Source organism: Aplosporella prunicola (genome assembly GCF_010093885.1).
Source record: "Aplosporella prunicola CBS 121167 unplaced genomic scaffold K452scaffold_3, whole genome shotgun sequence".
Taxonomy (NCBI): Eukaryota; Fungi; Ascomycota; class Dothideomycetes; order Botryosphaeriales; family Aplosporellaceae; genus Aplosporella; species Aplosporella prunicola.
The window spans coordinates 389,869-417,670 of record NW_022983531.1 but is presented as its reverse complement, the minus strand read 5'-3'; the positions used below and the strand labels follow the sequence as shown (position 1 = coordinate 417,670).

The window sequence follows — 27,802 nt, the reverse complement described above, 5'->3', positions numbered from 1 at the left end:
TAAACGTCTATTATGGTACGACGTCAGTATAGAACGTGTTGTGCAATATTTACAGCCCTATTGTGTATGATCTGTGACCTTCAAGAGCATCAAAAGCCTAAAGGTACTTGCACTGCACCTAACTTAAATTGCCTCAGCCGACATAGTTGATGGTTGTTCCTGATCAAAGTTAGAATCATCGGAACTTCATGTCAATGTGGTATAAATTATTCTTAGATGCTTTTACCCAATTACCACAGCCATGTCACGTGGTACAGCCTCGTCGGAATAGCAGGGGCATCTGCATGTAAGCCAAGCCTCATAAATACAAGATATTCCAGGCAGCTGAGGTGGCAGCCTGCACTACCCATCCTATCTTTCTCCTGGCAAGTGTCTTTGCGAAATTCGGATCCCCCTGAATAGACCAGGCTCGCGGTTAGACATGTCCAGTTGCAGAATTCTGAATTGCACATCTCCTAGTTGCTGGTCTTCCAAAGACGAGTGTGAGCCATTCAAAGCAAATCCAGACATCGCTGGTCCTGGTGTAAGTAGAGTTGATTTGTAGCATCACTAGAGTTGGGCTCGGCTTTGATGAACCCCGGCTGATATATTTCTGTAGTCAATAGCTGCTTCTCTTGGATTGGCCTTCCTCGCCACCGCGACGTTAGTAATCGGTTATGTCTCTGATTCATTACCCGATTTGTACCTCTCGGAATTGGACGGTGCGGTCATAAAAGGATACCAAAACTCAACCTTTTCGATGAAGGTAATACCACTGATCCACAGATGGTGGGTTACTTTGAAGAGCAGGATATCAAGAATGCCTTTGGATGAAAACTCCGATACTGTAAAAAATCGCGTACTTTCAGAAGAACAGAAAATGCAGCGTGTTGAAGGTTTCACACGCTTCGTACTGGCTATGAGCGATCAGCAATTGGCAACTGGTCTCGCGGCCCTTGTGGCAGCTCTTGCAAACACTTGCACATTGTCTAACTTCGACTTCCAAATGGTAGTTGCTCTTGCATGGTTCTCCTCGAGAACACACCTAGCAACCCTCATGGTTCTCAAGAAATACTTTATAACCCATCCTGTCGTCCGGAATTTGCGCCTAATAGGGATTATTACTATGGTTATTCTATTACTCCTGGGACTTGCAACTACCGTTGGAGCCACTCAAATATATTACGGGATCCCCCTGCACTGTATCCTTTCACGACAGTATAAAGGTTACGTTACACCTGGAATTGCAGTTGTGATGGTCTTCAATATGCTTGAAGTCTTATTGACATACTGCACCTTCATCATACCTCTATTCCCACAGCTAGAGGAATGGTCATCAGCTACACTTGGAAATATAAACAAGAATATCAATGAGCGTAGTAGGGCATTAATGTCCCTACTCAGAGGAACAAGTCAAGAAGACCGTAGTTTTTTGCTTGAAGGACTTTACGACGAATCTTCGGCTTCCTTGCGGAAGAAACGATTATCGAGTCTAAAAAATTCAATGGAGGAAGATAAGACCACAATACGCATGATACTTCGTCGCTTCACGCACGTATATCTGGTGTATAGGGATTCTTTCCTTTGCAATTTTCCAGTGTTGGCTTTCGGGCTATCCAATGGCATAGCCCAGGTAGTATACATACGTCAAGGCTACGTTGGGACTCGACTCGAAGGCTTGGATGAAATGGGCTACGGGCAAATAGTACCACTATTCCTTCTCATAATCCCATTATTCGCGGCTGTGGAGGCATCCTACGGTGAGTAATATACGGTACGACGGTGGAAGAACTATATTGACAACGAATAACATAGAAAGTCATGCCGGGACTGAAGATGGCCGAACAACCTTGCAGTTACAGAACTCTGCAGTTATGGCTCAAACAACTAGCGTCGATGACCTTTTATTATCTTCTCCGCCAGCATTGCAGCGAGCTTCAAGGCCATCACTCAATTTGTCAGCTGATGGTATCACTGCCATAAATTCCGTCTCATCAGAATTCGAGGCCAAACGATGCAAACTTGAGCTTCTTTTTCTGAAAGAGTTAAACAACCTTTCAAAATTTGAGCGTGACATTGATCTAAAAGATGGAGACAAACACTTTATTGTTATTCAGCGAAAGGTCAAAATCTTGGACGAATATGAACAACTTCGTAAAGTCGAATGCGAAATGATGAGTAAAACATGGATGACTTTATCCATAGTTGGCATCTCAACCATGGTCTACGCCTTACTTGGATATGTTACCTGGTACGATATTACCCTCGCGCTTGTATTTTGGGGCGATCTTTACAGTTTTTTTCTATTTCGGTGGAGCGTGGAATCCCGAGAGTTGCTTAAAGAGATGAAAATTGGCCTCAAAGAAAGGATAGAGGCGCGTGACCGCATACTGGAGAACAACACCGGAAACCAAGTTGCTCACAGCCCAGGAACTGGACCAAGGCCGTTTGTACAAGCCAGCCCGCAACGGAGTTCCGAGACATCCCTAAGCCGTGAGACACTGAATCGCAACAGCAACCCAGACAACACAACAACTGCATCATCACCGTCAGTTGCGGAAGAAGTCCTGCCAGAAGATGACGGCCGCTCATTCCAGCTTCCGGGAAGGATGGACACCGAAGCCGACCTCGGCGTCCAAGATGTGCGTGTCAGGAGGAGAGCAACTTGGACGCAGTGATGGCACTGATCTTTCAGTTTGTTAATCCCCACTCTCGTTATGCGGAATGTTGTTGGTATGGACTATCATTATGTACGGAAACAATGAGGCTCTCGCATTCTTTCAATTCCGTTATGCTATTATGTGGAGCAAGGTCATTTCGGACGTAGTGCGTTAAGTTCCAACGTCTACCTACTTTTTCTCATACAAGTCTAGTCCCACCCTCTTCTTGTCAGCACGACAATTATACACTGCCTCTCCACACGCCCAACCATAACAAACAAACCAAGTAGCTCAATCCAAACTTTATAACCCAGCCAGTTCGGACTGCACACACATAGGCATTCCAGCACCCAACACCCCATCTCACATGCAACCCCCATGCCCCACATCCTCGCCACCTACTAACCACTACCCACCACTGACTCCGCAACCAGGGCACCATGCCACACCTTCTAAAACCCTCTTACGCCGCCACCGGCAGAGTGATGGTTTACTTCGCGGCAACGCCGGAAGCTCAAGCTCGCAGCTCCATAAATAGCTTATAGAAGGGGCATGAAGCATAGCACCGTACGTCCATGGAGTAAGGGAGGAGATGCGCAAATTAGATTACTCGCTCCAGGCGCTTTGGAGCCCTGGGTATCTAGAATACATGCATGTGCCTCCTGGTTCTGGTTCAACCAGGTCGACTTCAAAGAACTACAATCCCTCTTGCCCCTCCACCTACGAAGTACTGTGATGAGCCTCGTCCTCTGCCTCCATCTTCGCCGCCATTCTCTTCTCTCTTTCTTCTTTCTCCCCCGCCTTTATCTTCTCCCACTGCTCTTCCCTGTTCACCGGATTTCGGCTCCGGATCTTGATTTTTGACGACGGCTTCCACAACCCCTCCCTGCATTCCCTAATTCTGTGGATCTCCTCTGCGTCCTCAAGGTCTGCGCAAAGACATTCATAGGGGATTTCGATGGTAGTGGCCTCGATGAGGGTGCGCGTTGCTTGGGGGAAGGTATCGAGTTCCAAGATGACTTGGGACACGAAGTCTGTAAGTGGGAGGGTGAGGATACCAGGAAGGTGCTGGCCGGTTTCGCTGCGGAAGGCCTAGGATTGCGTTGGTTATGGCAGTAGATAGGGTGCGGTGGGAGGCTTACTTCATTCTTGACCCTTTTGATAAGTTGGTAGGTCTCCTCTTTGCCGCGAGAGTCTTTATCGGTCACTTCGACTGCGCGCCATACGGCAGCGCGGGCCTTTTTAGAAGGGTGGGTCTCCTTCCCCTTCTTGATTACTCGAAACTGTCGCCGAGTAAGAGGGCTGGAATCAAGGTCGAAGCCGAGCACGGTGCGAATATTGCCGCCCGTGTTGTAGATATAGTCATGGGCAATATTGGGCACGTCAAGGAGCTTCTGGCCATAGGAAATCTCAATAACGATGGAAGGCCAATGGCCCTCTAGATGCCGGAATTGGCTGTCTGGAGACTTTTGGTCTGGGTTATCCTCGTCGGTGTTGGAATCGGTCGTCCAAAAAATATTGGACCTGTACTCGCAACACACCTTTTCAAGAACGGGGCCCAGTTCCGTAGGGTGTTTGGCCTTTAGTTCATCCAGCTTCGCCTGTATCCGGCGATCAAGATTGTGGCGGAGGAGTTCGTGGAGAGCATTCGGGAACATACGGAGAATAAGTTCCTCGTCGTTACTGCTGTAGTCAAACCGAACCTTGTCCATGAAATAACCCCAGACGTCACTGTCATCGATGCATTGCTTCAGCTCGTGATACTCCTCCACCGGCAGCCGATATTTCGCCCACTCGGGCCTGGGATGCCTCACAATCCCCATTGTCATCTCCTTGAACACGCGAATGAGGCCCGGAATGTCGAGGTACTCAAGCTCTTCTGATTCGTTGCCATCGTTATCGTCAGACGGGTTGGTCGGCGCAGTCAACGGAAGCGACAGAGGAGCTTGAGCTTGGTCAGGAAGGGAAGAGCCCGAGGGCATAGGCGCGGCCATGGTTGAGCTGATGGAGAAGACGCAGTTGGCCGTCGCGCTCACTTGAGTGCACGTGAAGATGAACGATAGAGGTGACGGGCCTGAGCTGCTGGCAGTGACTGTATCGAAAGTGAGTTGACCGAATGGAAGAGAGAGAAGAAGCTGTGAAGGACCTAGGCAGCTGAGATGAGTAAACCTTCCAGCGGCCACGGGCTGTTGACGCTCTTAACAGCTGCTCTAGGCGAGAGATCGCTGGAAGCTTAGCGGAGGTTACACAAAGGTGCTTGTGTGACGTGTTGACTTCTGAATACAACAGTCAGAATGTACAAACGACCACGCAAAACCCAGACTTATATATACCAATGACCTCTCTTTAACAGTTTGGTGTTGCTGATTAACTCAGACGTTTGTCGCCAGCTTGACTGCGCGCAGATAATATGGGAAATCGTCGGGTCGAGCAGGGGCATGCGGGGTACCTAGCTCGCGGTAGGTGCCTGGCGGGACGGAAGGCGGGACGGAAGGCAAGACGGAGCGGAGCGGAGAGCGAGCGGTTATCGCCTACCTGGTAGTGGACGCCTCCCTTATGCAGGCACGCAAGCAAAGAAGACGCACATACGTGGTGTAAGCGCCCAAGTATGCACATCATATTGACAATCAAATCCCATCAAACTCAATTTACATGCACGCCCTCACGCTATCAATGCCACACTAGAGATACGCAATCCCCAGCTTCTTGCTCCTGAAAGCGTCGCGCCTACGCATCGGCCTAGCACCGCTGGCACCAGCACTAGCACGTCCCAGCACCGGCGCATGCCACTGCACGCCCCTGCGCGCGACAGCCGCCTCCTGCCCCAGACTCGCAAAACTGTCCGCGTACGTCGCAACCGCATGCGCGACCGCCTGCGCCGAGACCGTATACGCCGTCGCGTTCAGCTTGTCCAGCGTGTCTTCCACGCTGTGGTAGTACGCATCGTACGAGACGCCAGCCGTGCCACCGAACTGCTCGACCTCCTCCGGCGTCTTGATGCCCTCGGCGCCCGTGTCGATGCCACCGGCCGCGATGCCCGCCTCCAGGAAGGGCCCGTAGTCGGAGCGGCCGTTGAAGGCCGTGGCCGTGTGGTTGAGGCCGCGCGACTCAAAGTATTCTTGGAAGAGGTGTTCGGCCTCGGCGGAACCGGCCGGGCCCGTTGTGTTGAAAGTGTCGCCATCGCCGTCGTAGATGGCGTAGACGAAGTTGTGGGAGGCGAGCATGTCGAAGTTGAGGTTGAGGCGGAGCTTGGCTAGTTCGGCGGCTGATAGCTGCTCCACGTAGTAGGTGCTGCCAAGCAGGCCTTCTTCTTCGCCCGACCAGAACCCGAAGCGTACGGAGTTGGTCGTGGTAAAGTTGGAAAGCTGGATGGCGACTTCGAGAGTGGCGGACGTGCCGCTGCCGTTGTCATTGATGCCTGGTCCGGCAGCGACGGAGTCACTGTGCGCACCGATGATGAGCGTGTTGTTGGGGTCACCGCCTTTGGTCTGCGCGAGGACATTGAACCTGCGATTGAGTGGTCAATTACTCACTTTTCCTCTTTCGACGCTGGTTCAGTGGCAGGACTTACGTGGTCGTGTCAGTGATCACGACATTAGTGTAGAGGGCTGCAGTGATGGTCTCGCCGGCCGCAATGGCATCGACCCAACCAGTCCCTATCTCTTGTGAAACGGCGACGGTCGGGACATAGGGGCCCTCTTCACGAGGTGTACCCAGCGTGCCGCTCAGAGCGCCGGGAACATTGTTGTACTCGACCGCGCCGAGGGCGCCAGCCAGCCCGGCATAAACCGACTTGAGGCCAAACTCGCACTCGCCGCGAGAGATGAGGGCAATGTTGCCTTCGACCTCGGCTGGGTAATCGGACTGAGCAATGTGAGTCTGTGTTTGGTGCATAGCTGGCCGGGATAAGAGTGACCTACCTGGTCGCAGCCAAGGTTGCTCACGACGATCAAAGGAGCCGTGACATTGCCGCTGGCCGAGTACTCCATCACGGAGGCATTCACGGGACTGCCGTCGACGGACAGAGAGGCATCGGCACTTGTTTGGACCACAGCGTTCCACGGTTGGAGAGTGACGTCGTAATAGTCCAGGGCCGAGAGCTTGTCGTAGATATAGGTCACCGTATCGTTGTGGGCTTGGCTACCCATAAGACGGTTACGTTCAGGATAAGAATAGGCAAGGTCCTGGAGCTGCTCCGCATGAGCAAGGAGAGCCTCCTCCGTAACGGCGGCCTGGAGAGCTTTCTGTGTCTAGTTAGTAAAACGAAGCACAAAAAGGCCACGCTTCATACGTACAGATTCGACGGCAGGACGCCAGACGTCGCGTGGCTTCGGCTTCGGCTTCCAGCCATACGGATTCGGGGTGGCCGAGGCCGTGATAGTCAATGCCCCAAGGGCAGCGCCGTACTGGAGAGAACGCATGGTAGGGGAAAAGAAGGGACAGCTGGGCGATTCTCACGCTGCTGGCCGCAAGAGTGCAGGCGGCACCTTACAGCGGTTTAAATAGCCGGCAGAGCATGGTGGCGGTCTCGAGCATACAGAGGCTGTCGCGATAGGCCGGGATCCTGGCATCATGGCATCTAGCTGGAAGGAGCAGGAGGAAGCACCCCGCCACGATGGCCAAGCGCGGCCAAGAGTGAGGAGAGAGATAGGCCTGCTTGGCGGTGAAACGAGAGTCCATCGACCTTCCGCATTGATACAGGCGGCATGCGAGTGTAAAGTGTCTTGCGACTGCACTCCCGGCTCGCACGCGTTGATAGCTACTGCACTGCTAGTGGCGAGGCACCGCATGAGCGGCATGTGGCGGCAACATCGACCATTCCCGAGCTCTTTCTACTCCGTACCTGGCCATCATTGCCATCTCGGCCTTTTAATGCTCCAACATGTCGTCGACGACCCGTCCTCTCGGTCCCAGATTCCTCCGTAATCCGACGCATCAGCGTGCCTCGGTACCTGCACTGGCGTCGCGTCGGCCCGCACCCTGACGCGCCATGTCCACTGCTCACGCTGCTTAGCCTACTTTCTTTTCTCTTTCTCATTCTTCCACCATGTCAGGCACCGCGCGCCTCCCGCTCGTCGCCGCCATCGCCGTGGCGGGCATCTCGCTCGCCGCCGCGGCCTCGTCGCCCTCCTTCCGAGAGCGCGCCTGCAACCTGCTGGGCATTGGCGTGCCGGGCGGCTTATGGCGCTTACTGGCCATACTTCTGGTGCTGGTGAACCTGAAAAACCTGCCGTTTATGTGGCATGTCCGTCTCCCTTGTGTCTATTTGACTTGTCACAAAAGAGTGTACATATTATAATATATGTATTTATATTTATATAGCAGAGTGAGTGGCTGACACCGCACCACCAACAGATCCGCCTCTTCCACACCATGGCATACCACCTCTACCTGCAACCTACGCCGCTCCCGCCGCGCTCCCTCTTCCGCCCCATCATCACGCCCATTGCGCGCAGCCCGATCGCCGAAACCGACTATAACCTGCACAAGTCGAACAGCACGTACTTCAGCGACCTCGACATCGCGCGCACAGCGCTCGTGAGCGCGCTCCTGCGCAACGGGATCCAGAAGCGGAACACGGACGCGGCGTTGTCGCCGCCCAACGGCGCGGGCGGCGGCTTCGCCATCGCCCTCGGCGCCGTGTCCTGCCACTTCCGCCGCGAGATCGCGCCGTACGCCGGCTTTGAGATATGGACGCGCCTGCTGGCGTGGGATCGCAAGTGGCTGTATCTGGTCTCGCATATTGTGCGGCCGGGCAAGGCTAGGCCGGCACAGTACGCGCTGCAGCCGTGGAAGAAGGGAAAGGCGCAGAGGGAGGAGACCGAGGAGCAGCGCATCAAGCGCCTTGGTGGCGCGGTCTACGCTACCAGCATCGCCAAGTACGTCGTCAAGAAGGGCCGCTGGACTGTGCCGCCTGAGACAATGCTGCGCAGCTCGGGGCTGCTGCCGGCGGCGCCGGAGGAGAGCGAGCAGGGCGAGACGAATGGGCACGCCGAGCAGAACGGTCACGCCGAGCAAAACGGTCACGCCGAGCAAAACGGTCACGCCGAGCAAAACGGCCACGCCGGCCCGAACGGCAAACCCACCACCACCGCCGCCGCCGACGCCTCGACTCCCCTAACCTGGGCTGCTATCGAAGCCACCCGCCAGCAGGGCCTGCGCTTCGCGGAGAAGTTCGCCGACCTAGACGGCCTGCACGAGCTGTTCGACGGCGGCGAGGCCGAGGGCGTGCTCGGCGAGTTTGGGGACCTGGTGTGGTGAATGAGCTTGTTGTGCGTGGTTGCTCGTGTAGGTTAGTGTGTATGTATGATGGTGTGTAGATAAGGCTAGATGTGTAGATATAGATGTATAGATAGATATAGATAAATAGATAGCTGGATGGATGGGTTATGTATGGGGCTGGATGGCTAGATAGATGGATGGATGGATGCCTTGTAGGCTGGGGAATACCTGTAAAGATAGCTAAAGGAAAAGAGTCAGGACTTCAGGCCCAGGCACGCAAGCCTGAGGCAGCAAGCGTGAACGAGAGCGAGCGAGCGAGCAAGTGACGCGCTCCTCTCACCCATAGGTTCGTTCGTCTCCAGAGCCCTCCACCGCACCGCAAGCAACCCAAGCGCGCAACAGCAAGGAAGCCACGCAGCTCAACCCAACCCATTCCCCCCTCATGCAGCCAGTCCATACGTAGGTTTCAGATCTTTCATTCCATTCTCCATCCGTCCGTTCTCATCCACGTCCACCACCACATCCAACCACTCACTCACCCAACCAACACGACCCCGAAACGAAAACGAAACTCAACTAAACTCACGCAACTGAACGCAAAAGCGCCAACCCAACCCAACCCATCCCATCCCATCATCCCCAATCAATCCCATCCATCCATTCATCCCAGCGCATCGTGTCGCCACTCTAGACGCCCCTCAACACATACCATAAAGCATACAAACCCCCCGCAATCCCCGCAGCCCGAAAGAAAACTGGGTTGGACCGGACCGGACCGGACCGGACCGGACCCTATACCTATACCTTTACCTATATAACCCCTAGAAAACCTGGAAACCTGGAAACGCCTAACGCTCCCGTAATTGACGACCGAAAGCAAAGAGGAAAGAAAACAACGACGACGACTATAAAGAGGAAAGGAGGTAGTCGACGAGAAACGGTGAAGCTCATCTCTCAACGAGCGAGCAGCGAGTAGGCAAGGCAATGAGTATAAACGATCGATTGCGACTCATCACCACCAGCACCACAGTAGCAATCTCACGAATACCGGCCGCCCGACTCGCCAAACAGCTCACCGGCCTCGGGGCAATACCTCGAGGCGCCCTGGCCCTTGCTGCCGACCTCGCTGCCCCAGCACACGATGAGCGCGTCGAGGATGCCGCCCAGCACGCCCTCCATGGCGCCCAGCACGCCCCAGCCAATCGTCGCCGCCAGCATGCCCACTACGTACGCGTACAGGCTGCCCTTGTGCCCGGACACGGCGAGCACGCGCGCCGTGCTCACCCAGCCCCCGAACCCCAGCGCCAGCGCCATGACGAAGCGCGTCGCGTGCAGCAGCAGCTTCGCCAGCCGGTACGGCACCAGCTCATGGCCCGAGGGGCTCGAGAAGGACCGTGGCGTCAGCGTCGTCGTCGGGCTGCTTTTCGACACAAACGACAGCTGCGCCAGCCCATGCGCCGCCCGCGAGAGGTCCATGCTGTGGATGCTGGCGTACGTCAGCGTGAGCGGGTTCGTCAACGTCATGATGCTCGTCGGGATGAGTTGGTAGACGCAGATGCTGATGAGCGAGGCGAAGCGGCGCGGGAGCAGGATTAGCGGGAGCCGCAGCGCCAGTGAGAGGAAAGTGCTCAGGCACACGGTGCCGAACATTGGGCCTGTGGCGTGGAAGAACGAGGCCGTTGCGACTTGTCGGCTAGTCGGCTTGGGCATCGCGTGCCGGTGGAAGTACCACTGACTGACGGTCGCGGAGGTGAGGGAGCGCTGGATGCCGGCGATGACGCCAAGCGTCCACAGATAGAAAAGGACGTAGAAGACGCCCAGCCACCATGTGCTGAAGTCGATGATCCAGAGCGTCACCGTGCCGTCCAATCGCTTAAAGTGGCCTTCCAGGAAGAGACGCGTAAACACGGCGATCCAAATCCAGGTCCAGCAAACTGTGGCCGCAAGCACAATGATACCAACCATAAGCAGTGCCGGGCTAGCCGTAAGCACACGGCTGGCCAGCTCGAGAATCCGCGATGCCCGATGCAGCGAGCGACGCCCCTGGTAAACGGTGTACACCCAGACGACCGCACAAACGCCTGGCAACAGTGACAGCCAGCGCATCGCCCTGTCCTGGACGCTAGCGCCGTGCCAAAATCCCTTGAAGCTGGAGACAAACGGATAAAATGTGAAGGATATCAAAATAACGGGAACTCCGAGCATCATCAGCCTGATCAGTGGCCGCATGAAGTAGTGCAAAACGGCGAGCCAGAGTCCTGCCACGATCATTGAAACGAGCGTGTACACCGACAGCAGGTGGAAAGAAGAATGGAGCGTGGTATAGATGGTGTCGCCCAGCGGGTACTTCTTTTCCGGCGCCGCGGTGTGGAAGTAGACCAAGAACGCCGTCCCAAAGTACGCCGCTGCAGCGATTGCAAACGCAAAGGACCAGAAAGTGTCATGCTTGAACTCGGTTTCGTCGGGTTGAGGCGAGACTATCGTCTCGCGGTCGGGGCTTATGGGTCGTGCAGGGTTTGAGAGGAGCATCTCCTCGTCCGTCTCCTGAGGTATGGGGAGAGCCGTGTGCAAGGGGATACGGGGCGGTTTGATGCCCGGCGGCCGCCGGAACTGCTGCAACGATGGAGGCGAGTCGTCGTTGGCATGGTCGGAAATGTCTTCGTTGAAGTCGTCGAGGCTGTCCTTCTCCGTCGAAGTCAACTCCACATCAACCAGCCTGCCCTTTCCCTTGCTGCTGGGAGCGCTCGCTTCCGACATCCCGACGCTTTGCTCCCTTCCATCCCCTTCCTTGATCGGTGGTACCGTAGGTTCTCGCCCTCTCGCGGTAAAACGGCTCCCCTTCCACGAGCTGCGAATGCCCCTGCTGAAGGTCGGTCCGTCGTCATCGTCGTCGTCTTCCTCGCCCGGGCCGTGGTCCGACACCAACCTGTCTTCCTCGGCCTCGTCGAGATCGGAGGATTCGGTCAAATGACTGCCGCCAAACTGCTTTCGCGACCGCTGCAGGGCGTAAAAGTCGGCGACCTCGCGTTCGCGCTCCTCGTTGTCGTCCTCTTCCCGGAAGTCGTCCGTGGCACTGTAGAAGAGCGGAGCGGGCGCGGCCGAGGTCCTCGAGGCGAAAGGAAAGCGGGATATTTGCGATGCACTGGGCTGGTAGGGGTTTGGCATGTTGGACGGGCGCTGCAGATAGGAACGTGAGGTCTGGTAGCGGGAGTGCCCTGGGTGATGATGGCGGCTGGAGCGGCGGTCGTGGTGGCCCCGGTGGTCCGCGTTCTCCTGTGCGCCGAGCAGACGCGACTGCGACTGTGCGAGGAAGCGGGAGGCATCTGTTGATAGCTCAAAGGATCAGTGCTTGTCACGCGGGCAGCTGAGACAGCCCCGATCAGCTGGGGGAGCGATAAGAGGCTGGGTGACGTACATTCGGAGAACATGGTGAGCTAATGGGCCAGCGGGGGAGGAGCGCGTGGGGCCCAGAGCAGGTGGTGTTTTTTGAGAGTGGTGCGAGGGGGAGAAGGGTCGCGGGCGGAGGATGGGGCGGAGGATAGGCGGCAGCGATGGAGGTGAGTCGAGGGTGCGGCAGTCGGTGAAGTGAGGCTGCCTGCTCGCACCAGCTCCGGGGCGCTATCAGCAACCTGCGGGCGGCCGAGCCAGGTATAGTGAGAAGCAGGTATAACTAGGGTGCAGCCGGGAGAGACTGATCACCACGGCACATGTATAGTGTAATATGTAGGTAGTAGAGAAAGGTGGTTGGGCTATTGCTGGCGGAGCTCCCACGGACGAAAACGTCATTCGCCCTCGCGCCGCCGGTCCTCGACGCCGTCAAAGAACTGCCTGGACACACGTACACGTACACTTGTACATACTTTCCTACTTACCTACCACCTTTGTCAGCATCCCCAGAGACACGGCATAAAGCTAGTCTTTCTTCCTTTCCCCACCGCTGCTTTTTTCCTGCCCTAAACCTCTCGTCATGGCGCAACCGTGGGATTACATTGCCAAGATCGTCTCTCTGGGAGACTCCGCATGCGGCAAGTCGAGTGTATGCGCGCCCTCGACTCCAATTGTTTCTCTCCTTCGCCCTCGCTGACGAGAAGCAGCTAACCATCCGGCTGTGCGAAGGCCGCTTCTCCCCGCACCACGACGTGACCATCGGCGTCGAGTTCGGCTCGCGCATCGTGCCCGTCGGCCCGCCCGCGTCGTATGCGCTGAACATCAACAACCCGCTGTCGCCTGCAAAGCCCGACGATGCCGACCCGCCGCCGCAGCAGAAGCACATGAAGCTCTCGCTGTGGGACACGGCCGGCCAGGAAACGTACAAGTCCATCACGCGCTCCTACTTCCGCGGGGCCAGCGGGGCCCTGCTCGTCTTCGACATCACCCGGCGCAACACCTTTGCCAGCGTGACGGCGTGGCTGCACGACCTGCGGCAAATCGCCGAGGAGGGCATCGTCGTGGTGCTGGTGGGCAATAAGGCGGATCTGGCGCCGTCGTCGACAGTGGCAGGGTCGTCTGAAGAAGAGCACCCACACGCCGACGGCGACAACAAGCGCCAAGTGACGCGCGAGGAGGCCGAGGAGTGGTGCCGCGAGAACAAGGTCATGGAGTACGTCGAGACGTCGGCCAAGAGCGGCGAGAACGTCGAGCGCGCCTTCCTCGAGGTCGCCGAGCGCATCTACCAGAACATCGAGGCCGGCAGGTACGACCTCAACGACCGTCGCTCCGGCGTCAAGGGCCCCGGCGCCGGCGGCCTCAACACCGCCCGCACCATCAACTTGGGCATGAACGACGTGGCCGCCGCCAGCCGAGGCGCTTCCGCCGGAGGATGCTGTTGATGACGAGTCACGACCGCGACTGTGTATAATAATCTTCTTCTTCGTCCTTTCTACTTCTTCCCTTTTCTTTTCATCTCGCAATTACGCATTGGGCATATCACGGGCGTTTCAATGGGTAGTAGGTACGTAGGTACTGTAGAGTCAGTCAGTGGGCTTTGGGGGGAAAGGGAGCACGCACGCACACGAAGCTAGTACAGTCGGCGCTATCATCACCATCCAAGAGGCCTGCGCGTCGATCCTATAATCATTACTACTAGAAGCCAAACAAACACACAGACCCGCGCGGGTCGGTCCCGATACGCGACTCCACCCGTCCCTCCCGGGACGTCTGCTCGTCAGCCGTGCCGTGCCGTGCCATGCCTTACCACTCGCTCTGCACCATCCCCATCCACCCTATACCCGTATCCACACCCACACCCATACCCGTATCACAACGCCCCAAAGTCAGTCAGCCCGACGACGACGACGCCGACGCGGGCGTTTCCCTCTCCCATACCTTCCCTTCCACTCCCGCTCCCTCTGACCGGTGTCAACTCGCGCAACACAACGCAGACGCAAAGCAGACGCAAGCCCTGCAGCCCGGCTGCACGACGACGTGGCGCGCGCGCGCGGCAACCGCCGCCCTGCCGCAGATGCGGTACATAAGGTAAGGCGGCACCAATAGAAGGCAGCCGCGCAGGTAGGCGGCGCGCGCGCGCGCAACGCTGTGCGACCCTCTTTGTCCGGACGGCGGAGCGTTTATTCGCGCGTGGCTGCGTAGGTTTTGTAGTGTTGATTTGGTATTTGCATGCAAGGGCTATGGACTTGTACGTACGGGTGGGGTATCTAAGTATGCTAAGTGCTAAGTGGGAGAAGGAGTGGCTGTAGGAAAGGAAGCCGTGGAGAGCAGAGGTAAGGTTAGACCATCATTCGGCCGATGGAAAAGAAGAAAGCAATCAATCATCCTGCGCCGCTTGCAGCCTCCGCACCCTTACGACTTGACTGCGCCCTTTTGTTAACGGGAAGGATCTCCCTTAGAGCCATGTCCGAGTCCATGAACCTGATGTTCTGATGGTCTTCGGGACATTTAGGCTCCCAGCCAGGCCCGTGAACGACGACGAACTTGCGGTGCTTGTCCGCGTTGAACGAGGTCCAGACTGCAAATTGGACGACCAACCAGTCCGTAGCCTCTGTCGGGTCCCGTTTCCAGTGCTCGGCGTGGTCACCAACCGCCTCAATCTCGACAATCTGAGCATCTTTGCTAGGCTTGCCGTGCTTGTACTTTATCTCTGGCTGTATGAAAAAGGAGACTCTGTCGAAGGTCTTTAGGCGAATGTTTAAGTTTTTTCCCTTGTCCTTATCCGCAAGTTCCAAGCACCAGGCCTTAAGGTCTGGTCGGGCGGCAATCTTGTTGTATTGCCGTCTCCATTTAGGGAGTGCATTTTGGGTCTGTAAGAAAGCCTCGATAATCGAAAAGGCGTCAGCCGGGTGGTCTTCGAATAGGTCGTCAGTAACCATAATGGCTGCTCCTGTCAAAAACAAATGCCTATAGGTGATGTGGGGTGGAATGCCACCGCTTGAGGAACTGAAATTTGGTGAGAAAATATCCCTGCCGATCTCGATAAAGTTTATCTTCTTGGTGGCGGAAAGAAGCAAGTCGGCGAGCTTTGGGATTCTGTGGTATTTCCACTGGGCCGGGTGGAGCACAACGCAACCAGACTCGACGTATCGGAGCCAATAGTCCCATGACGTCGGTAATCCAACGTGGAAACATCTGGCCCCTAGGGCGTGGAAATAACGGGACATCAAGTCCAAGTCCTTTTTGAGCCGTTCATTAGAGTCGTCTAAATCGACCATCACGAAGACGTTCTTGTCAAGCAACTCTCCAGTATACCACTTGAAAAAAATCATGTGGTCTTCGATCTTGAACAGCTTGGACAACAAATCCGCGACTTTCTTTTCGGGGGCCGTGACACCCTCGGGATAGTTGATTAGAGGCATGTGAAACATAATCGGGTCCCGGAAATGGCATCCCAGTGCTGCATGTGACGTTGCAAGCGAGGGAGATGCAAAGCTTTTCCACTCTCTTTGGCTCAAAGGAAAGATTGCCAATGCAAAAGAATCCTGAAGAACCAGAGCAGCACATGAGTTCCGCCTGAGGTACTTTGCTAAACCCTCTAAGGTGGCCACTGACGCTGTTGAGGTGGGGATGATCTCGCACATATCACTCAGCTTGGAGGTGAGGTGCTTCTCCCGATATTCAGACCCCGGACAGGTGATTTTGATGCTGAGACACTTTCCTGTGCTCGTGTCAATGTTGAGGGACTTAGCACATTCCTCTGCAGTGCTGCTAAAGACTGGTCTGTTGGAAAAGGGTATTCCACTGATAGCAACCTCGCAGGTTTGTCCGTCATTTTCAGTTCCCGATATGTCTAAAAGCAGACGAATGGCGTTAAAGGGAACTTCGGGGAGGCGTGGGTCGTGTGAAGCACCCGAATCATTCCTCAGCTGTTTGTTTAACTGCGCAAGCGACTCAGGGCCCGAAGGAGGGTTGAAGTGAGGGTCTTTCGGCGGCTGGACAAGTGGCAACGCCGGCGTATCCATCGGGACACGCATTGATTTCTTCGTGAGAGGATTTCCGACCAAACCCGTGTTCCTGTGGAAGAATCTACACGTCTCTTCTGTGAAACGGCATCCTTCTCCTTTACCGATGTGGCCTTGGTACCAGTAGAAACATGTGAGAGCTTCTGGTTTAGGATGATTGGGACGGACATCCAGTGAAGGATCATAATTTGGCGGTGGTGCTGCAATATTGCCTGTGTCCTCGTGTAAATACTTGCAGTCAGCTCCCTTGAGGCATCCAAAACCCCTACCACGTTGTTGCTCCGCCCAAAAGAAGCATGTCACTGGTCCTCCAATTGGCATAGGAGGAGGAGACGGGCTTGGCGGCGGGCGTGCTGACGGATGAACAGGGTTGTCTGGACGAACTGCGCCGAATATGTTTGACAATGCCGCCGGCGCGTTGAAAGAGCCGACAGTCTGATGTTGATTGCTACCTTCAAGTCCACCTTGAAGAGGCGGACGGTGGAGGGTACGGCCCCGGTCATACCTCTCTTGATTTGACGGACGGCTGTGGGGACGACTCTGGTCATACCCTTCTTGGTCTGACGGACGGCGGTAGGGACGATCCGGTTCATGCTCTTCAGGGTCCTGTTGTGGGCCATGGGGACGGGTGCTTTCATGGGGTTGCCTAGGGCGGTATTCTGGAGCATCATGAATGGATTTGCGGCGGTTATAGAACTCTCTGACCCGAGGCTCCTCGGCGCCGCTTCGTGGGTCTATGAAGTCCATTTGCGAAAGGTCAGGAGGGCGTTCAGATCGCGGAGCGTTGAGGTTGCGAATAGCATCAGTCGCTGTTGCGAATGACCTGACATTCGGGTCAGGTTTCTTTTTACCCATAGTTTCTTCTTGGTCGCGCGGCCGGCGTGGCCTGCCGGGCCCTGATACTTGTTAGTGAGGGGATACACAAAAGGCTGACGTAGGCGTACCTTTATCTTCAGAGAAGAGCGCGGAAGTTGTTGTTGTTGTTGGGGGAGCGCTTTTATCTTGGTCTGCGAGCGCGAGCTTGCGACGCTTGGTCCTTCTCAGGGCCTTCCTGCGCTGGGATTCTTCTGCAAGCTGCCTTTGACCTTTCTCCCATTCCTCTACGTTGAATGGTTCCTTCAGTCCTTTTGCAATCTCCGTTTGGCTGAATTCCCAATTGTCTAACGGTGTGCGGCCATTGAAACTAGTAAGGCCTTCCCACGTGTTTCTTAATATAGTTAGATATGTATGTTAGCCTACAATAACCCGGTAGCAAGGGTAGCTGCTTACCTATGGTGATCATAACCCTGCCACTTGACGAGATACCGTTTGTCGCCGTCATCAGTCACCGTTTCCGCCACAATGCAATCTACGTCATATTCATCCTGCGGCTCGCTTTGCACCGTCGAGGTAAGGGAGATGTCAGAGTCGGAGAGCGAGCCTTCGAGCTCGTCGTCGTCGGGCGCCAGCGCAGCCATTGTGTCAGTGAGTGTCTGTGTTTGGTGTCACGGGGTTGGGTGACTGTTAAGCGTTGTCCTCAAAAAGGGCGATCCTCGTGACTGGCCAAGTTGCGAACAGAAGTGTTAGGCATAGACTAGGTGAATTGCTCAAGGCAGCAGCAGTCACCAAAGCGCCTGTTGATGTATGTTACGGGTACTTGCTGTGGGATTGACCAAGGATCTGGGCCAGCGACCAAATCCAGTCACGGCAGTGGCACAGTCCAATTGGGGAAGCCGGTCACAGGAGTGTTTGCTGTGTCGTGAGCATTCACTGTTGTTGCTGCATGTACCTATTGTAGTCCGGGCGTTTATCGTGGTTGATCAGGACCCGTTTGACAGTGGCCCGTGCGCAGCAAGTGGGATGGAGCAGAGGCGCGCACAGCTAGCTTAGCAGCTCAAGCAGCAAGCCGAAGCGCCACCTGGTAAATGGGGATTCGGTCGCCCGTTGCAGCCCTGGGTGAGTAGATGGTAGTTTAGTGTGTCAATGCCAGGCGCGCCGTTCAATGTACCCCGCCGCTGCTAGCGAGTCAGGAGGGCGGCGTCACGTGTAATTACCGCGCCTTGCTCGTCGGGAGGCCACCCATGGTTTGGAAACACCTATCCACGCACTCACCGTCACCGCCCTGACAACGTTTCCGTCCAGCGTAGCTTGTCTCCTCCTCCTTTCTCCCTAATCTTTTCCTGCCCTCTACACCACCACTGATACCCTGCCCAACCCTTCTCAACGCCACCCCCAGACTACCCCGCGCGCTACTCCCGGCTTACTCCCTGCAACAATGGCCAACGACGAATATGATGTGAGCTCTCTTTGACCTCATCCACCGCTTGCGCGGGCCCCGACCCAGCTAACCGTTTTCGCCTGCAGTTCCTCTTCAAAGGTGCCCAACCCTCGCTGCTTGACCTGCCAACGCGTGCGCTCACCGCTACCCCACAGTCGTTCTCATCGGAGACTCTGGCGTTGGTAAATCCAACCTTTTGAGTCGTTTCACGCGCAACGAGTTCAACCTGGACTCCAAGTCCACCATCGGCGTCGAGTTCGCCACCCGTTCCATCCAGGTCGATGCCAAGACCATCAAGGCCCAGATCTGGGATACCGCCGGTCAGGAGCGTTACCGCGCCATCACCTCCGCATACTACAGAGGCGCCGTTGGAGCACTGCTCGTCTACGACATCAGCAAGCATCAGACCTACGAGAACGTGACCAGGTGGTTGAAAGAGCTGCGGGACCATGCCGACTCGAACATTGTCATCATGCTGGTGGGTAACAAGAGCGATCTGCGGCACTTGAGAGCGGTGCCCACGGAGGAAGCCAAGCAGTTTGCCAGTAAGCATCCCCCCGCCATTAGACGCAGACTATATCCCACCGGGGCTAACGTGAATACTTGCAGGTGAGAACAACCTGTCCTTCATCGAGACGTCCGCCTTGGACGCCAGCAACGTCGAGCTTGCTTTCCAGAACATCTTGACAGGTATGTTATTCCTCTTCGCCTACATAAGAGCTCTCGCGATGCCTTCAATCCATTGCACGACACATGCGCAGGCCCGGCGATTGTGCGGGCCTAACAAGATTACATCCACTCTGCGCGCCTTCGTTTCTGAAGCGCATCAAAGTCCGTATCACAAAAACATTAGCTGATAACACGTCATTTCAGAGATCTACCGCATCGTCTCCCAGAAGGCCTTGGACCAGGGCGAGTCCACCCAAAACCCCATCGGCGGCGAGCGCAGGACCCTCGAAATCACGAACTCTGCAGACACCGAAGCCAAGCAAGGGAAATGCTGCTAGAGGTCCTCCAACTTCTCACGTTCGCTTCATACCCACACTTGCTGGAATTTTGATGAGGGGTCTGAAGGGGCCTGAAGGGGCGACCTGGCTTCATGACGAGGCGAATCTAGTTACGGTCTGGCGTCCGATTGCCCACGGAGGAAGGCTGCTTGCTATCTGCCGGTTCTGTCCTTTTTTGCTTTTCATAATTCATGCCGGGCAGCATGGGGGGTTTTCTTTGCTGTTGACGATAAGCCTTATGGTCGTATGCTTGTTCACGAGAGAATGACTACGACTTTAGAACGACTTTCGAACGCTGTATTCCATGAGTTCCTAGCCAGCAGTTGGACAGACGCCTTTCCACAATCCTCTAATTTACGTGAACTGTTCGAAGCTTCCAGCTCCAGTCTGACGAGGTAACATGTTAAGCTGGCCAATTGCAAACAACGAATTACAATTTGTCCATTTTTACACTTCATCACTGTGAAATATAAGCAGATACCACGGACCGAGTTAGGCGTGGTCTTGAGTTATATTTATTGCGAAAGCCTATCTCTTAAATATGGCAATCGGAATAACTAAACCTTGTAAGAAGGCCTGCCTTTCCGGCTGAGACAAAGATCCCCAGTCATGTATTCAATTGCGTCCGCGTATCCTACTTCTCGATATCTCAGTGGACCAGAGGCATTCGCCTGTAGGATTATGATGACTCAACCCATGCCAATCACCGCACTCTGATGAAAGCTGAGGATCTGGGGTTGCAAGCAGCGCCAATGACCTTAGCGCGCGGGAGACAATTATACTCGTTGGCCTACGTGATCGAATGGTTATGCATCAGAGCGGTAGTTGATATATGCGTTCATCTGTATTTTTGTCTTCACGCATAGCAGCGAAATGAATTGGAAGCCACCTCGCTGGCAAGCTTTGTGCAGTATGGACATGCATTTTATTTACAATGAAAGGATCCTACAAGGCGAAATATCAGTGACATGACGGTCTAAGCAGTATCATGGTGCAACAGTTTTTGCTGCATCAACTGCTCGCGAGTTTGTTGCTAGCAGCATACGCACCCGGAAAATGAAAGACCATTAAAAAAAAGAGAATAGAATAGATAGTAGCTGTAAAGAGAAAGGTTGCTCCCACGTCCGTGTTGCAGGTGGACTACAGAAAGCTAAGCTGTGTACGGCTTCTTTATACTTTGTCGAAACCGGGGATCGAAACTTAGACTCTGCTGTAACCTTTACACTAGACTGGGATACTTTTTACCGCATGGTAATCCCAGACCTAGTGCTTGGGTCACCCAACGCCTATACTGGTCAACTGAACTGGCACCCACATAAACAAAGGTTCCCCTTCACCGCCGGTCACTTGTTGACAGCATCTCAGTACCTCAGGTTGGCAACGGCTTAGTGTTGCACCCAGCACCTCCACCTTCACCTTACATGAACCGACGCCACGCTGGGGCGCAATCTTGTAGCAAGACGCGCGTTTGCACCCACGTCAGCAGCCATACGCCGATACAGGGAGAAAGAAAGAATGCAGAACTCTAATAATGGCATGGAGTACCGACGGGATAATGGAATCACCAGGGTATAACGCTCCATATGGTTTGCTGGAACTGTGTTCCTTGCGGCACTCTATCGTGCCTCCCAAGCTCTTTCAAGACACTGTAGTTCTCACACGGAACATGTACAAATTTACCCTCGCACAGTCAATATACTCTCCTTTTTTCTTTTTTCTCCTTTGTTGCTGTGGCTAAACGCCCAAACCATACGATGTCTGACACCGTACCACCATCTTTGCAGATTTTCCGTCTATAATAACCCCAAGAAGGTAAGGCAGCATAACGGGTAGCATCCGAATTAAATGAAAAGTCATGGACAAGCTTTGAGATGAGCAATCCAAGAATTCATCGAGGGCTTCGCATCATTCAGTCATCAGCCCTGCACAACAGCATGAAGCATACAATGAGCAAGCCGCGCCAGCTTGTTGATGCCGAAGGACCGAGGCAAGATGCTTCTTCTCGATGAGCTGACGTTGGGTAAAGATTCGGGATGTCTTCGGACAGGCATCAGAGCTGCAGGGTCCCCGACGAGCTCCGCTGCGCCTTGACCACTCCACCAATGCTTGCTTTATCATTGACGGAATTAATCGAGTTAAGCAAATTTATAGGTTAGCAGACTTGCGCGAATAGACGGGACAACACAGCAGTTGTACAAAGTGTAGCTGCATTGGGTGGAATTCAGTGTCTAGGTCTGAGCTTCTGAGTCGTAATTCGCTATCTTCGCAAGTACAGAAACCTGAGTCTCTTGCGACAGACATTTCTTAACTTCACAACAACCCCCGTTTCACCCGGATATGCCTACACCTTGTAAACAGTGGACATTGATTGAGGACCACTGGGGTGTACTGCTGTGAATAGAGAGACCATTCGATCCATCGGGGAAGGTTTGAAAGCAGCTGCGCGATGATGGGAATCTATTCAAACAATTCGATATAAGTGTTCACTATAAACAAATGCGCGAACATGTCAGAGAACATCGTCTGTCAATTGACATTCCGAGCGTGCCTACCCTGTAGCTCGTATCGCCCTGAACGTGGGGTCGCGCAGCGCGCTAGCACGTGCTGATAGGGAATCAGGGATCGACAAGCCGTCTCCAGAAAAGTTCCCGCCGACTTCACGAGAATCCAAAGATCAACACACAACTCAACATGGTTTTGTCGCGCACGCTCGGTCGCTCCTTGCGCGCTCGTGAGGACGATGACGACTCGGAGCCTTATTCCGACGAGCTAGAAGGCAGCTCGCCATCTGTTCTCGCTACTGGTGAGGGCGGAGACATTGGAACTCCGGATCCAGAATCTGCTTCTGAAGATGACGAGATGGAAGTTTTTCAGGGCGAAGAAGAGGTATTTTGGAGTTGCTGTAGCAGCCTTTTTAGCGCGCTAACTAAACGTTCCAAGGAAGACAACGGCGATGAAGTGAAGGAGCAACTCAGCAAAGTATCTTTCGGTGCGCTAGCCAAAGCGCAAGATGCTCTCTCGAAACAAAACACCGCAACCAAAAAGCGCAAACGAGGTTCAGACAATACTGCGGATCAAGAAGACAAGTTACAGGCATTGCGCGAGCGATTGCGTGAGCTTAAGAAGACCAAGCAGAGCGGAGACGGTGCTGCTAGGAAATCTTCGGCAAAGAAGTCGAAGGCTGCGGCTAAGGAAGAGTCGGCTGGGGAAGAAACTTCTGCGAGCGAACCAGAGTCTGATTCTGAAGATGAGGCATCAGCCAAACCGAAGTCACGGTCGTCCAAGCATGCGCCGGCCGTTCAGTCCAGCAAGAAGCCAGTCGGTCGTAAGAGGCAAATTCTCGAGACATCCAAACGGCAGGCACGGGATCCGCGTTTCGATGCTTTATCAGGGCCCGTCAACGAACAAAAGCTGAAGAGCAACTATGCTTTCCTGAATGACTATCGCGAGTCCGAGATGGCAGAACTCAAGGCCACGATCAAGAAGTCAAAGAACGAGGCAGACAAGGAGATACTGAAGAAAAAGCTCTTGAGTATGGAAAGCCAAAAGAAGGCCAGGGAAACGAAGGAGCGGCAAGAGAAGGTTCAAAGAGAGCACAAGATGAAGGAGAAGGAAGCAGTGAAGGAGGGCAAGACTCCGTTCTACCTCAAGAAATGTAAGTTTTTCACAGACCATTATGTGGTACGAACTTTACAAGTATATACACTAACATTTAATGCTACAGCCGACGCGAAGAAGCTTGCACTTGTCGATAAATTCGACAGCATGAAGGGTAAGCAAAGGGACAAGTTGATGGAAAGGAGGCGCAAGAAGGTTGCTTCCAAGGAACGGAAGAACATGCCCGCAGCCAGAAGGATGGCTGGCTAATAGCGCGGCTTGTCAACCGTGGCTTTTCAGCTACGCGGCCATGTTGCTTTGAGGCTGTTGTGAGAAATAATGGCATTATCAGCACGCAGGAGTATAGGCCCCTGCTATGCTCCCGTCCCGTCACACGGTACTTCTAGCTTTCCATGAGTTCGTCAGTCTCCTTTCGTTTGACTCGGCATCTTTCGCCACGGACCCAGGTTCCAGCCACAATTTTTACCATGCAACGACAACAACCCTGTGTCTCCATTCCGAACGCAACACACATCTGTTCAGAGAACCACCAGGAGAACAACCAAAGAAACGAAGCAAGACTGATGAGGAAGCATTAACTACTGACGATGATCGAACAATCGGAAAGGCTAGATGTCAGCTGATGAAAGGCAATGAAGTGCCACACCCATGCCAAGCGGTTGTGGCTTGAAGTGCGCCTGAATTGCCCGTTGACATATCAGCTTTGTTTGGCGCTCTCTATAGAAGCCGGTGTGTCTTGGCAACAGGTCTTCCCGAGACAGGCGCAAGTCATGCCATGTATGAGCCTTGCTAAGCCCTATGTAAGTATCTTGACAAGCCTAGGCGCGTTCGGTGGCGTCGGAACAACACCTCTTAGCTTTCCTTTTCAGCAATCCGTCAGCCGCAAAGAAGCAGACGTCAGAGACACTACCTATGTGTAATGACAGGGTCGCGGTCCGAATGCCAGCCCTGCGGTGCACCAGGCAGTCATACTCCTCTACTGTATGGCCTTAGCGGTAGCTATATATATGTTGAGGGGCTGTACTCACAAGATCGTCATAGCTCCTTCGTGTGTTCTAATGTTAGCCGGGCTGTCAGACATGATATTTCATACCAAGCATTACTAGCAGAATTGTGATCTATGTCACAACAAGGTAAGTCTTTCTTTCATATAAACTTTCGCTGTCGCCCTCAAGAAGTAATATTTGCAACCACCTCGCTCCAATCTCCACTTGTCCTCTTTCCTCGTTGTGCCGAGGCTCATGTTGTGAGACTCTGCTCAGCTTTGTCGCACGCGACGGCCAAACGGAACCAAGAACACAAAGAACTCTCGATCCCAACCGACGGGGCGCTGCTGTGGCACATTCTGTGGCTTTCGGCGAGGCAGTTCGAGGCCTGGTCGAGCTCGTGGTCACTGACGTCTACTGGTGCTTGTTTGCTCTCTTTCCTTTCTTCTCATATCACCAGGCTGTCCCGTACTTCTCTTCCCTCCAAAGTCATATCATCTTCTTCCGTCTTCACTACAGTTTTGGATCTACACCATGTTTCGAATCAACCAAATAGCGCTTGTCGCCGCTTTAGGCTTCTCGTCTATCAGAAGCGTTACTTGTCAAAAGACTACCGAGGCGGTTTCCTCTATTGCAGTCTACTCAACTACATCATCATCTACTACTAGCAGCAGTGTACCGACTCATACTGTTCTCATCGGGAAGGCCGATCACAAAGTTCAGCCAGATGTTGTTCAAGCCGCAGTGGGCGACATGGTCCAGTTCAACTTCTATCCTGCCAACCATTCTGTGGTCCGCGCCGAATACCTATACCCATGTATCCCGTATGAGATGACGGGAGCCGACAAAGTTGAATTCTTCTCTGGATTTCAGCCCGTAGATGCTATCCTTGACGATGTAAGTGTCCTTTCTATTTGCGCTAAAGACTGCACTGACAACGACAACAGCCTCCTACATACACCATACGGATCAACGATAGTCTTCCGATTTTCTTCTATTGTTCTGCTCCAGGTTCATGCATCAACTATCAAATGGTAGGGGTGATCAATCCGGTAAGTTTCGTGGCCGCGCTTTCATTCGCACTGTTACTGAGTCTAGGAAGAACAAATCGGTTTCACTTGATGCTCATAAACAGCGAGCTGCGAAGAGTTCTTTTATGCTGAACCCAGGGGAGAAATTCCCTGATGAGGCCGCTTCGTCATCTGCACTAGCACCGCAGTCCTCTGTAACTTCGCCCACTACAAGCGCCTTGCCTGGCAGTGAGCATGAAGACAAAGGACTCTCAGGAGGGGCTATAGCTGGGATCGTCATTGGAGCGGTTGCTGCAATTGCAGTGCTTGCTGCACTGTTCTTTTTTGTTGGCCGGAACAAGTCGCTCAAAGAACGGGTTGGTGGCAATTCTGACAACGTCAACCCGCAAGGCCCGCAGATGTACCAATCCCCATATCAATCACCAGGAGGGGCGTTCTCTCGGGTACCGCAGCACGACCCGTACTTTGGCAATGGTGGCAACGAATATAGGCCTGCAATGGTTCCTCCCCAGACAGGCGGCCCTCCTTTGTACTCACCATCCAACGAGTCGGGGCACCGCGGGTATTTCACGGAAGTCGGGGTGCATCCCTCGACATTGGCAGACGGGTATGTCAAAGCGCTGGCGACACCCCAGGCATATCATGCCAGGCTAATGCAGAGCCGCAGGATGGCGCGAACGTCGGAAGCAGGCAGTCCGCCGCCGCAGCAAGCGCAGCGGGAAAAGGTGCACGAGATGGCTGGGTGATGTGGGGGGTGGGTCTGGGGGAGTTAATGGAGCATATGGCGTTTTTTGGAAGGACCTCGATCGTAGCTACTTTCTTTGTTGGCCATGGACGCGGACTGGCCTGTCCATAGGTAGCAATATACCCCCTGACGACGTGGATGAGGTGCGATGGAGATACCCCGCCGGGCTTGGGCTGCCAGCCAATTGATGCCCACGTGTGCGCGCCCATGGAGGAGCTATAAGACGGGCTGCGGCTCCTGACTAACGCGCTTTTGTCTTTGTCTGACGGCGAGACGGCATCATGCCTGGGTGACGAGTTGACTTGAGAGAAACCCGCACACGCAGCGAAAAACACTTCACGCCGGCCATGCTAGCGAATTCGCCCTCGCCCTCGCCAACCTTCTCCGCCTCCACCTCCCCGGCGTCCGCCTTCCGCCCGCCCCGGCCATACAATGCCTCCTGCCGGTCGTCGTCGTCCAGCGCAGTCTCTCCCCGCTCCTACGCAGCTCCGTCATCGCGGCAGCGCCTAGATGCGTCTTCCCCAGCCGCCGCCGCGCTCGCGCCCACAACTGCCCGTTCCCCCGTCGTAAGGCGTCAGACCTCTGATGCTGGCACCCAGTACACGCCTCCCGACTTCCCGCCCACCTACCGGCCAACGACGCAGACCAAGAGGCAGTTCAGCGCCAGCCGCCCCGACCCTGAGCAAGCCAGCCGGGCCAAGCGGAGGGAGACCTTCGCCGGCGACCACACGGACACCACCACGGCGGACCCACCAGAGCCGCAGCCGCGGGTGACCCCGCAACCGCCCGCTGCCCAAGATGCCTCGAAACACGCCTCCATGGCGCCTGGCCACGCCGATGCACCCCCGGCGCAGCCTGCCCCGGCCTCCAGCTGCAAGCTCATGCCCCTCAAGTACGAGACGTGCGACGTCAAGGACCTGGGTGTCTTGATCTCCGACATGCTCATGGAACTCGTGCGACTGAACGATGGCCTTCCGTTGCAGGACGGCCAATTGACGCGTTTCCACTCGAGGTGAGTGTCGATGTGGACACATGGGCCGCGCTGCCTCGATCTAACTCCATCTCCAGGGCACCTCCCAGCATCTCCGTCAAGGATTACTTGAACCGTCTAATCGTACACGCGACGCTCTCCCCGCCCATATTGCTTTCCATGGTTTATTACATCGACCGCCTGTGCCTATTGTACCCAGCCTTCACCATCAGCAGCCTCACCGTTCATCGTTTCCTCATCGCAGCAGCCACGGTAGCCTCCAAAGGGCTCAGCGACAGCTTCTGGACCAACAACACGTACGCTCGAGTCGGTGGTGTCAGCACGAGAGAATTGGCATTGCTAGAAATGGAGTTCCTCGTGCGGTTAGAGTGGAAGATCGTACCGAAGCCCGAAGTGCTGGTGGACTACTATAGGAGCCTGGTCGAAAGAAGCGAAGGATACGTTCTAGAAGCCGACACGCCTGCATGAGCTCCCTCCCTAGCTGACGGTCCGCTCGGAGCGGCACCGCGAGATCAAGGATGCCCCGGGCCGCGCCCATTGGGCGTGAGCAAGCCGGGAGAAGGCCATGTGCAAGTGTTGCGAGACGATGGCTCCAACCGAAGAAAGGCTCGGGCCGGGGTTGCAGGGGTGTTGTTTGGAGACACGAGTGGAGGAAGGCATATTCTCGGGGCGGCGTTTAGGGATAGCATTGCATTGCATTGCATAGCGGATACCATGCTGGATGTCAAGTCGCGAGTTTGCCGCCGGAGCTTTTGCCAGGCGTTTTGATAGAAGAAAGCAGGCATCGACAGGAGCACATGGACGTGAGAGTGATGCGACAGACGAGCAAGGGCCGTTGCTGCGTTGGTCCAATGGGCTTGCTGGCGGGCATCCCCGCAGCCCTGTCGTCCGCTA

At 54.7% G+C, this 27,802-nt stretch overlaps 11 protein-coding genes across 11 annotated transcripts; 7 read left to right on the top strand and 4 right to left on the bottom strand.

The window, feature by feature from the left end:
• The first annotated feature begins 362 nt into the window (after positions 1-362).
• Positions 363-2,748, top strand: K452DRAFT_340539 (uncharacterized protein). The gene is made up of 3 exons (XM_033545345.1): positions 363-523; positions 599-1,739; positions 1,795-2,748. Exons 1-3 carry the CDS (start codon positions 422-424, stop codon positions 2,655-2,657), a joined length of 2,106 nt encoding a protein of 701 aa, XP_033401736.1. The 5' UTR covers positions 363-421; the 3' UTR covers positions 2,658-2,748.
• A 476-nt stretch (positions 2,749-3,224) lies between these two features.
• K452DRAFT_355500 (uncharacterized protein) lies at positions 3,225-5,054 on the bottom strand. Its single transcript, XM_033545966.1, has 4 exons — positions 4,973-5,054; positions 4,786-4,915; positions 3,782-4,731; positions 3,225-3,731 (listed from the first exon to the last, which is right to left on the bottom strand). The coding sequence occupies exons 3-4, from the start codon at positions 4,631-4,633 to the stop codon at positions 3,360-3,362; spliced, it is 1,224 nt and encodes a 407-aa protein (XP_033401735.1). The 5' UTR covers positions 4,634-4,731; positions 4,786-4,915; positions 4,973-5,054; the 3' UTR covers positions 3,225-3,359.
• Positions 5,055-5,230: 176 nt separating this feature from the next.
• Positions 5,231-7,240, bottom strand: K452DRAFT_355499 (uncharacterized protein). Its single transcript, XM_033545965.1, has 4 exons — positions 6,935-7,240; positions 6,560-6,883; positions 6,211-6,503; positions 5,231-6,146 (listed from the first exon to the last, which is right to left on the bottom strand). The coding sequence occupies exons 1-4, from the start codon at positions 7,058-7,060 to the stop codon at positions 5,321-5,323; spliced, it is 1,569 nt and encodes a 522-aa protein (XP_033401734.1). The 5' UTR covers positions 7,061-7,240; the 3' UTR covers positions 5,231-5,320.
• A 251-nt stretch (positions 7,241-7,491) lies between these two features.
• Positions 7,492-8,900, top strand: K452DRAFT_263502 (uncharacterized protein; the record flags this gene model as incomplete). The annotated part of the gene is made up of 2 exons (XM_033538649.1): positions 7,492-7,884; positions 7,995-8,900. Exons 1-2 carry the CDS (start codon positions 7,687-7,689, stop codon positions 8,898-8,900), a joined length of 1,104 nt encoding a protein of 367 aa, XP_033401733.1. The 5' UTR covers positions 7,492-7,686.
• A 708-nt stretch (positions 8,901-9,608) lies between these two features.
• K452DRAFT_104696 (uncharacterized protein) lies at positions 9,609-12,385 on the bottom strand. Its single transcript, XM_033534958.1, has 2 exons — positions 12,277-12,385; positions 9,609-12,184 (listed from the first exon to the last, which is right to left on the bottom strand). The coding sequence occupies exons 1-2, from the start codon at positions 12,287-12,289 to the stop codon at positions 9,900-9,902; spliced, it is 2,298 nt and encodes a 765-aa protein (XP_033401732.1). The 5' UTR covers positions 12,290-12,385; the 3' UTR covers positions 9,609-9,899.
• Positions 12,386-12,603: 218 nt separating this feature from the next.
• On the top strand, positions 12,604-13,986 carry K452DRAFT_242483 (uncharacterized protein). Its single transcript, XM_033537869.1, has 2 exons — positions 12,604-12,897; positions 12,956-13,986. The coding sequence occupies exons 1-2, from the start codon at positions 12,829-12,831 to the stop codon at positions 13,688-13,690; spliced, it is 804 nt and encodes a 267-aa protein (XP_033401731.1). The 5' UTR covers positions 12,604-12,828; the 3' UTR covers positions 13,691-13,986.
• A 355-nt stretch (positions 13,987-14,341) lies between these two features.
• K452DRAFT_355495 (uncharacterized protein) lies at positions 14,342-18,195 on the bottom strand. The gene is made up of 3 exons (XM_033545964.1): positions 17,543-18,195; positions 17,218-17,480; positions 14,342-17,169 (listed from the first exon to the last, which is right to left on the bottom strand). The coding sequence occupies exons 1-3, from the start codon at positions 17,728-17,730 to the stop codon at positions 14,630-14,632; spliced, it is 2,991 nt and encodes a 996-aa protein (XP_033401730.1). The 5' UTR covers positions 17,731-18,195; the 3' UTR covers positions 14,342-14,629.
• A 147-nt stretch (positions 18,196-18,342) lies between these two features.
• On the top strand, positions 18,343-19,965 carry K452DRAFT_263492 (uncharacterized protein). Its single transcript, XM_033538648.1, has 5 exons — positions 18,343-18,548; positions 18,617-18,629; positions 18,686-19,075; positions 19,140-19,220; positions 19,404-19,965. The coding sequence occupies exons 1-5, from the start codon at positions 18,528-18,530 to the stop codon at positions 19,535-19,537; spliced, it is 639 nt and encodes a 212-aa protein (XP_033401729.1). The 5' UTR covers positions 18,343-18,527; the 3' UTR covers positions 19,538-19,965.
• Positions 19,966-22,209: 2,244 nt separating this feature from the next.
• K452DRAFT_242476 (uncharacterized protein) lies at positions 22,210-23,532 on the top strand. The gene is made up of 3 exons (XM_033537868.1): positions 22,210-22,423; positions 22,478-23,192; positions 23,262-23,532. Exons 1-3 carry the CDS (start codon positions 22,229-22,231, stop codon positions 23,402-23,404), a joined length of 1,053 nt encoding a protein of 350 aa, XP_033401728.1. The 5' UTR covers positions 22,210-22,228; the 3' UTR covers positions 23,405-23,532.
• Positions 23,533-24,675: 1,143 nt separating this feature from the next.
• K452DRAFT_315280 (uncharacterized protein) lies at positions 24,676-25,918 on the top strand (the record flags this gene model as incomplete). Its single annotated transcript, XM_033543848.1, has 4 exons — positions 24,676-25,038; positions 25,089-25,193; positions 25,244-25,779; positions 25,840-25,918. 4 exons carry the CDS (start codon positions 24,676-24,678, stop codon positions 25,916-25,918), a joined length of 1,083 nt encoding a protein of 360 aa, XP_033401727.1.
• Positions 25,919-26,735: 817 nt separating this feature from the next.
• Positions 26,736-27,376, top strand: K452DRAFT_220178 (uncharacterized protein; the record flags this gene model as incomplete). Its single annotated transcript, XM_033536453.1, has 2 exons — positions 26,736-26,929; positions 26,986-27,376. 2 exons carry the CDS (start codon positions 26,736-26,738, stop codon positions 27,374-27,376), a joined length of 585 nt encoding a protein of 194 aa, XP_033401726.1.
• Between the last annotated feature and the right edge of the window lie 426 nt (positions 27,377-27,802).

Bases quoted from the DNA above. Each gene is read 5' to 3' on its own strand.
- K452DRAFT_340539 (XM_033545345.1), top strand. From the start codon at position 422: ATGTCCAGTTGCAGAATTCTGAATTGCACATCTCCTAGTTGCTGGTCT. The intron at 524-598 runs GTAAGTAGAGTT...ATATTTCTGTAG, and splicing joins CAGACATCGCTGGTCCTGGT to TCAATAGCTGCTTCTCTTGG. The intron at 1,740-1,794 runs GTGAGTAATATA...CGAATAACATAG, and splicing joins GGCTGTGGAGGCATCCTACG to AAAGTCATGCCGGGACTGAA.
- K452DRAFT_263492 (XM_033538648.1), top strand. From the start codon at position 18,528: ATGGCCAACGACGAATATGAT. The intron at 19,076-19,139 runs GTAAGCATCCCC...GAATACTTGCAG, and splicing joins GGAAGCCAAGCAGTTTGCCA to GTGAGAACAACCTGTCCTTC. The intron at 19,221-19,403 runs GTATGTTATTCC...ACGTCATTTCAG, and splicing joins TTTCCAGAACATCTTGACAG to AGATCTACCGCATCGTCTCC.
- K452DRAFT_242483 (XM_033537869.1), top strand. From the start codon at position 12,829: ATGGCGCAACCGTGGGATTACATTGCCAAGATCGTCTCTCTGGGAGAC. The intron at 12,898-12,955 runs GTATGCGCGCCC...GACGAGAAGCAG, and splicing joins CCGCATGCGGCAAGTCGAGT to CTAACCATCCGGCTGTGCGA.
- K452DRAFT_355499 (XM_033545965.1), bottom strand. From the start codon at position 7,060: ATGCGTTCTCTCCAGTACGGCGCTGCCCTTGGGGCATTGACTATCACG. The intron at 6,504-6,559 runs GTAGGTCACTCT...CACATTGCTCAG, and splicing joins GCAACCTTGGCTGCGACCAG to TCCGATTACCCAGCCGAGGT. The intron at 6,147-6,210 runs GTAAGTCCTGCC...ACTCAATCGCAG, and splicing joins GTGATCACTGACACGACCAC to GTTCAATGTCCTCGCGCAGA.
- K452DRAFT_242476 (XM_033537868.1), top strand. From the start codon at position 22,229: ATGGTTTTGTCGCGCACGCTCGGTCGCTCCTTGCGCGCTCGTGAGGAC. The intron at 22,424-22,477 runs GTATTTTGGAGT...AAACGTTCCAAG, and splicing joins TTTTTCAGGGCGAAGAAGAG to GAAGACAACGGCGATGAAGT. The intron at 23,193-23,261 runs GTAAGTTTTTCA...TTAATGCTACAG, and splicing joins TCCGTTCTACCTCAAGAAAT to CCGACGCGAAGAAGCTTGCA.
- K452DRAFT_355500 (XM_033545966.1), bottom strand. From the start codon at position 4,633: ATGGCCGCGCCTATGCCCTCGGGCTCTTCCCTTCCTGACCAAGCTCAA. The intron at 3,732-3,781 runs GTAAGCCTCCCA...ACGCAATCCTAG, and splicing joins TCAAAAGGGTCAAGAATGAA to GCCTTCCGCAGCGAAACCGG.
- K452DRAFT_355495 (XM_033545964.1), bottom strand. From the start codon at position 17,730: ATGGCTGCGCTGGCGCCCGACGACGACGAGCTCGAAGGCTCGCTCTCC. The intron at 17,481-17,542 runs GTAAGCAGCTAC...AACTATATTAAG, and splicing joins CAGGGTTATGATCACCATAG to AAACACGTGGGAAGGCCTTA. The intron at 17,170-17,217 runs GTACGCCTACGT...AACAAGTATCAG, and splicing joins GCTCTTCTCTGAAGATAAAG to GGCCCGGCAGGCCACGCCGG.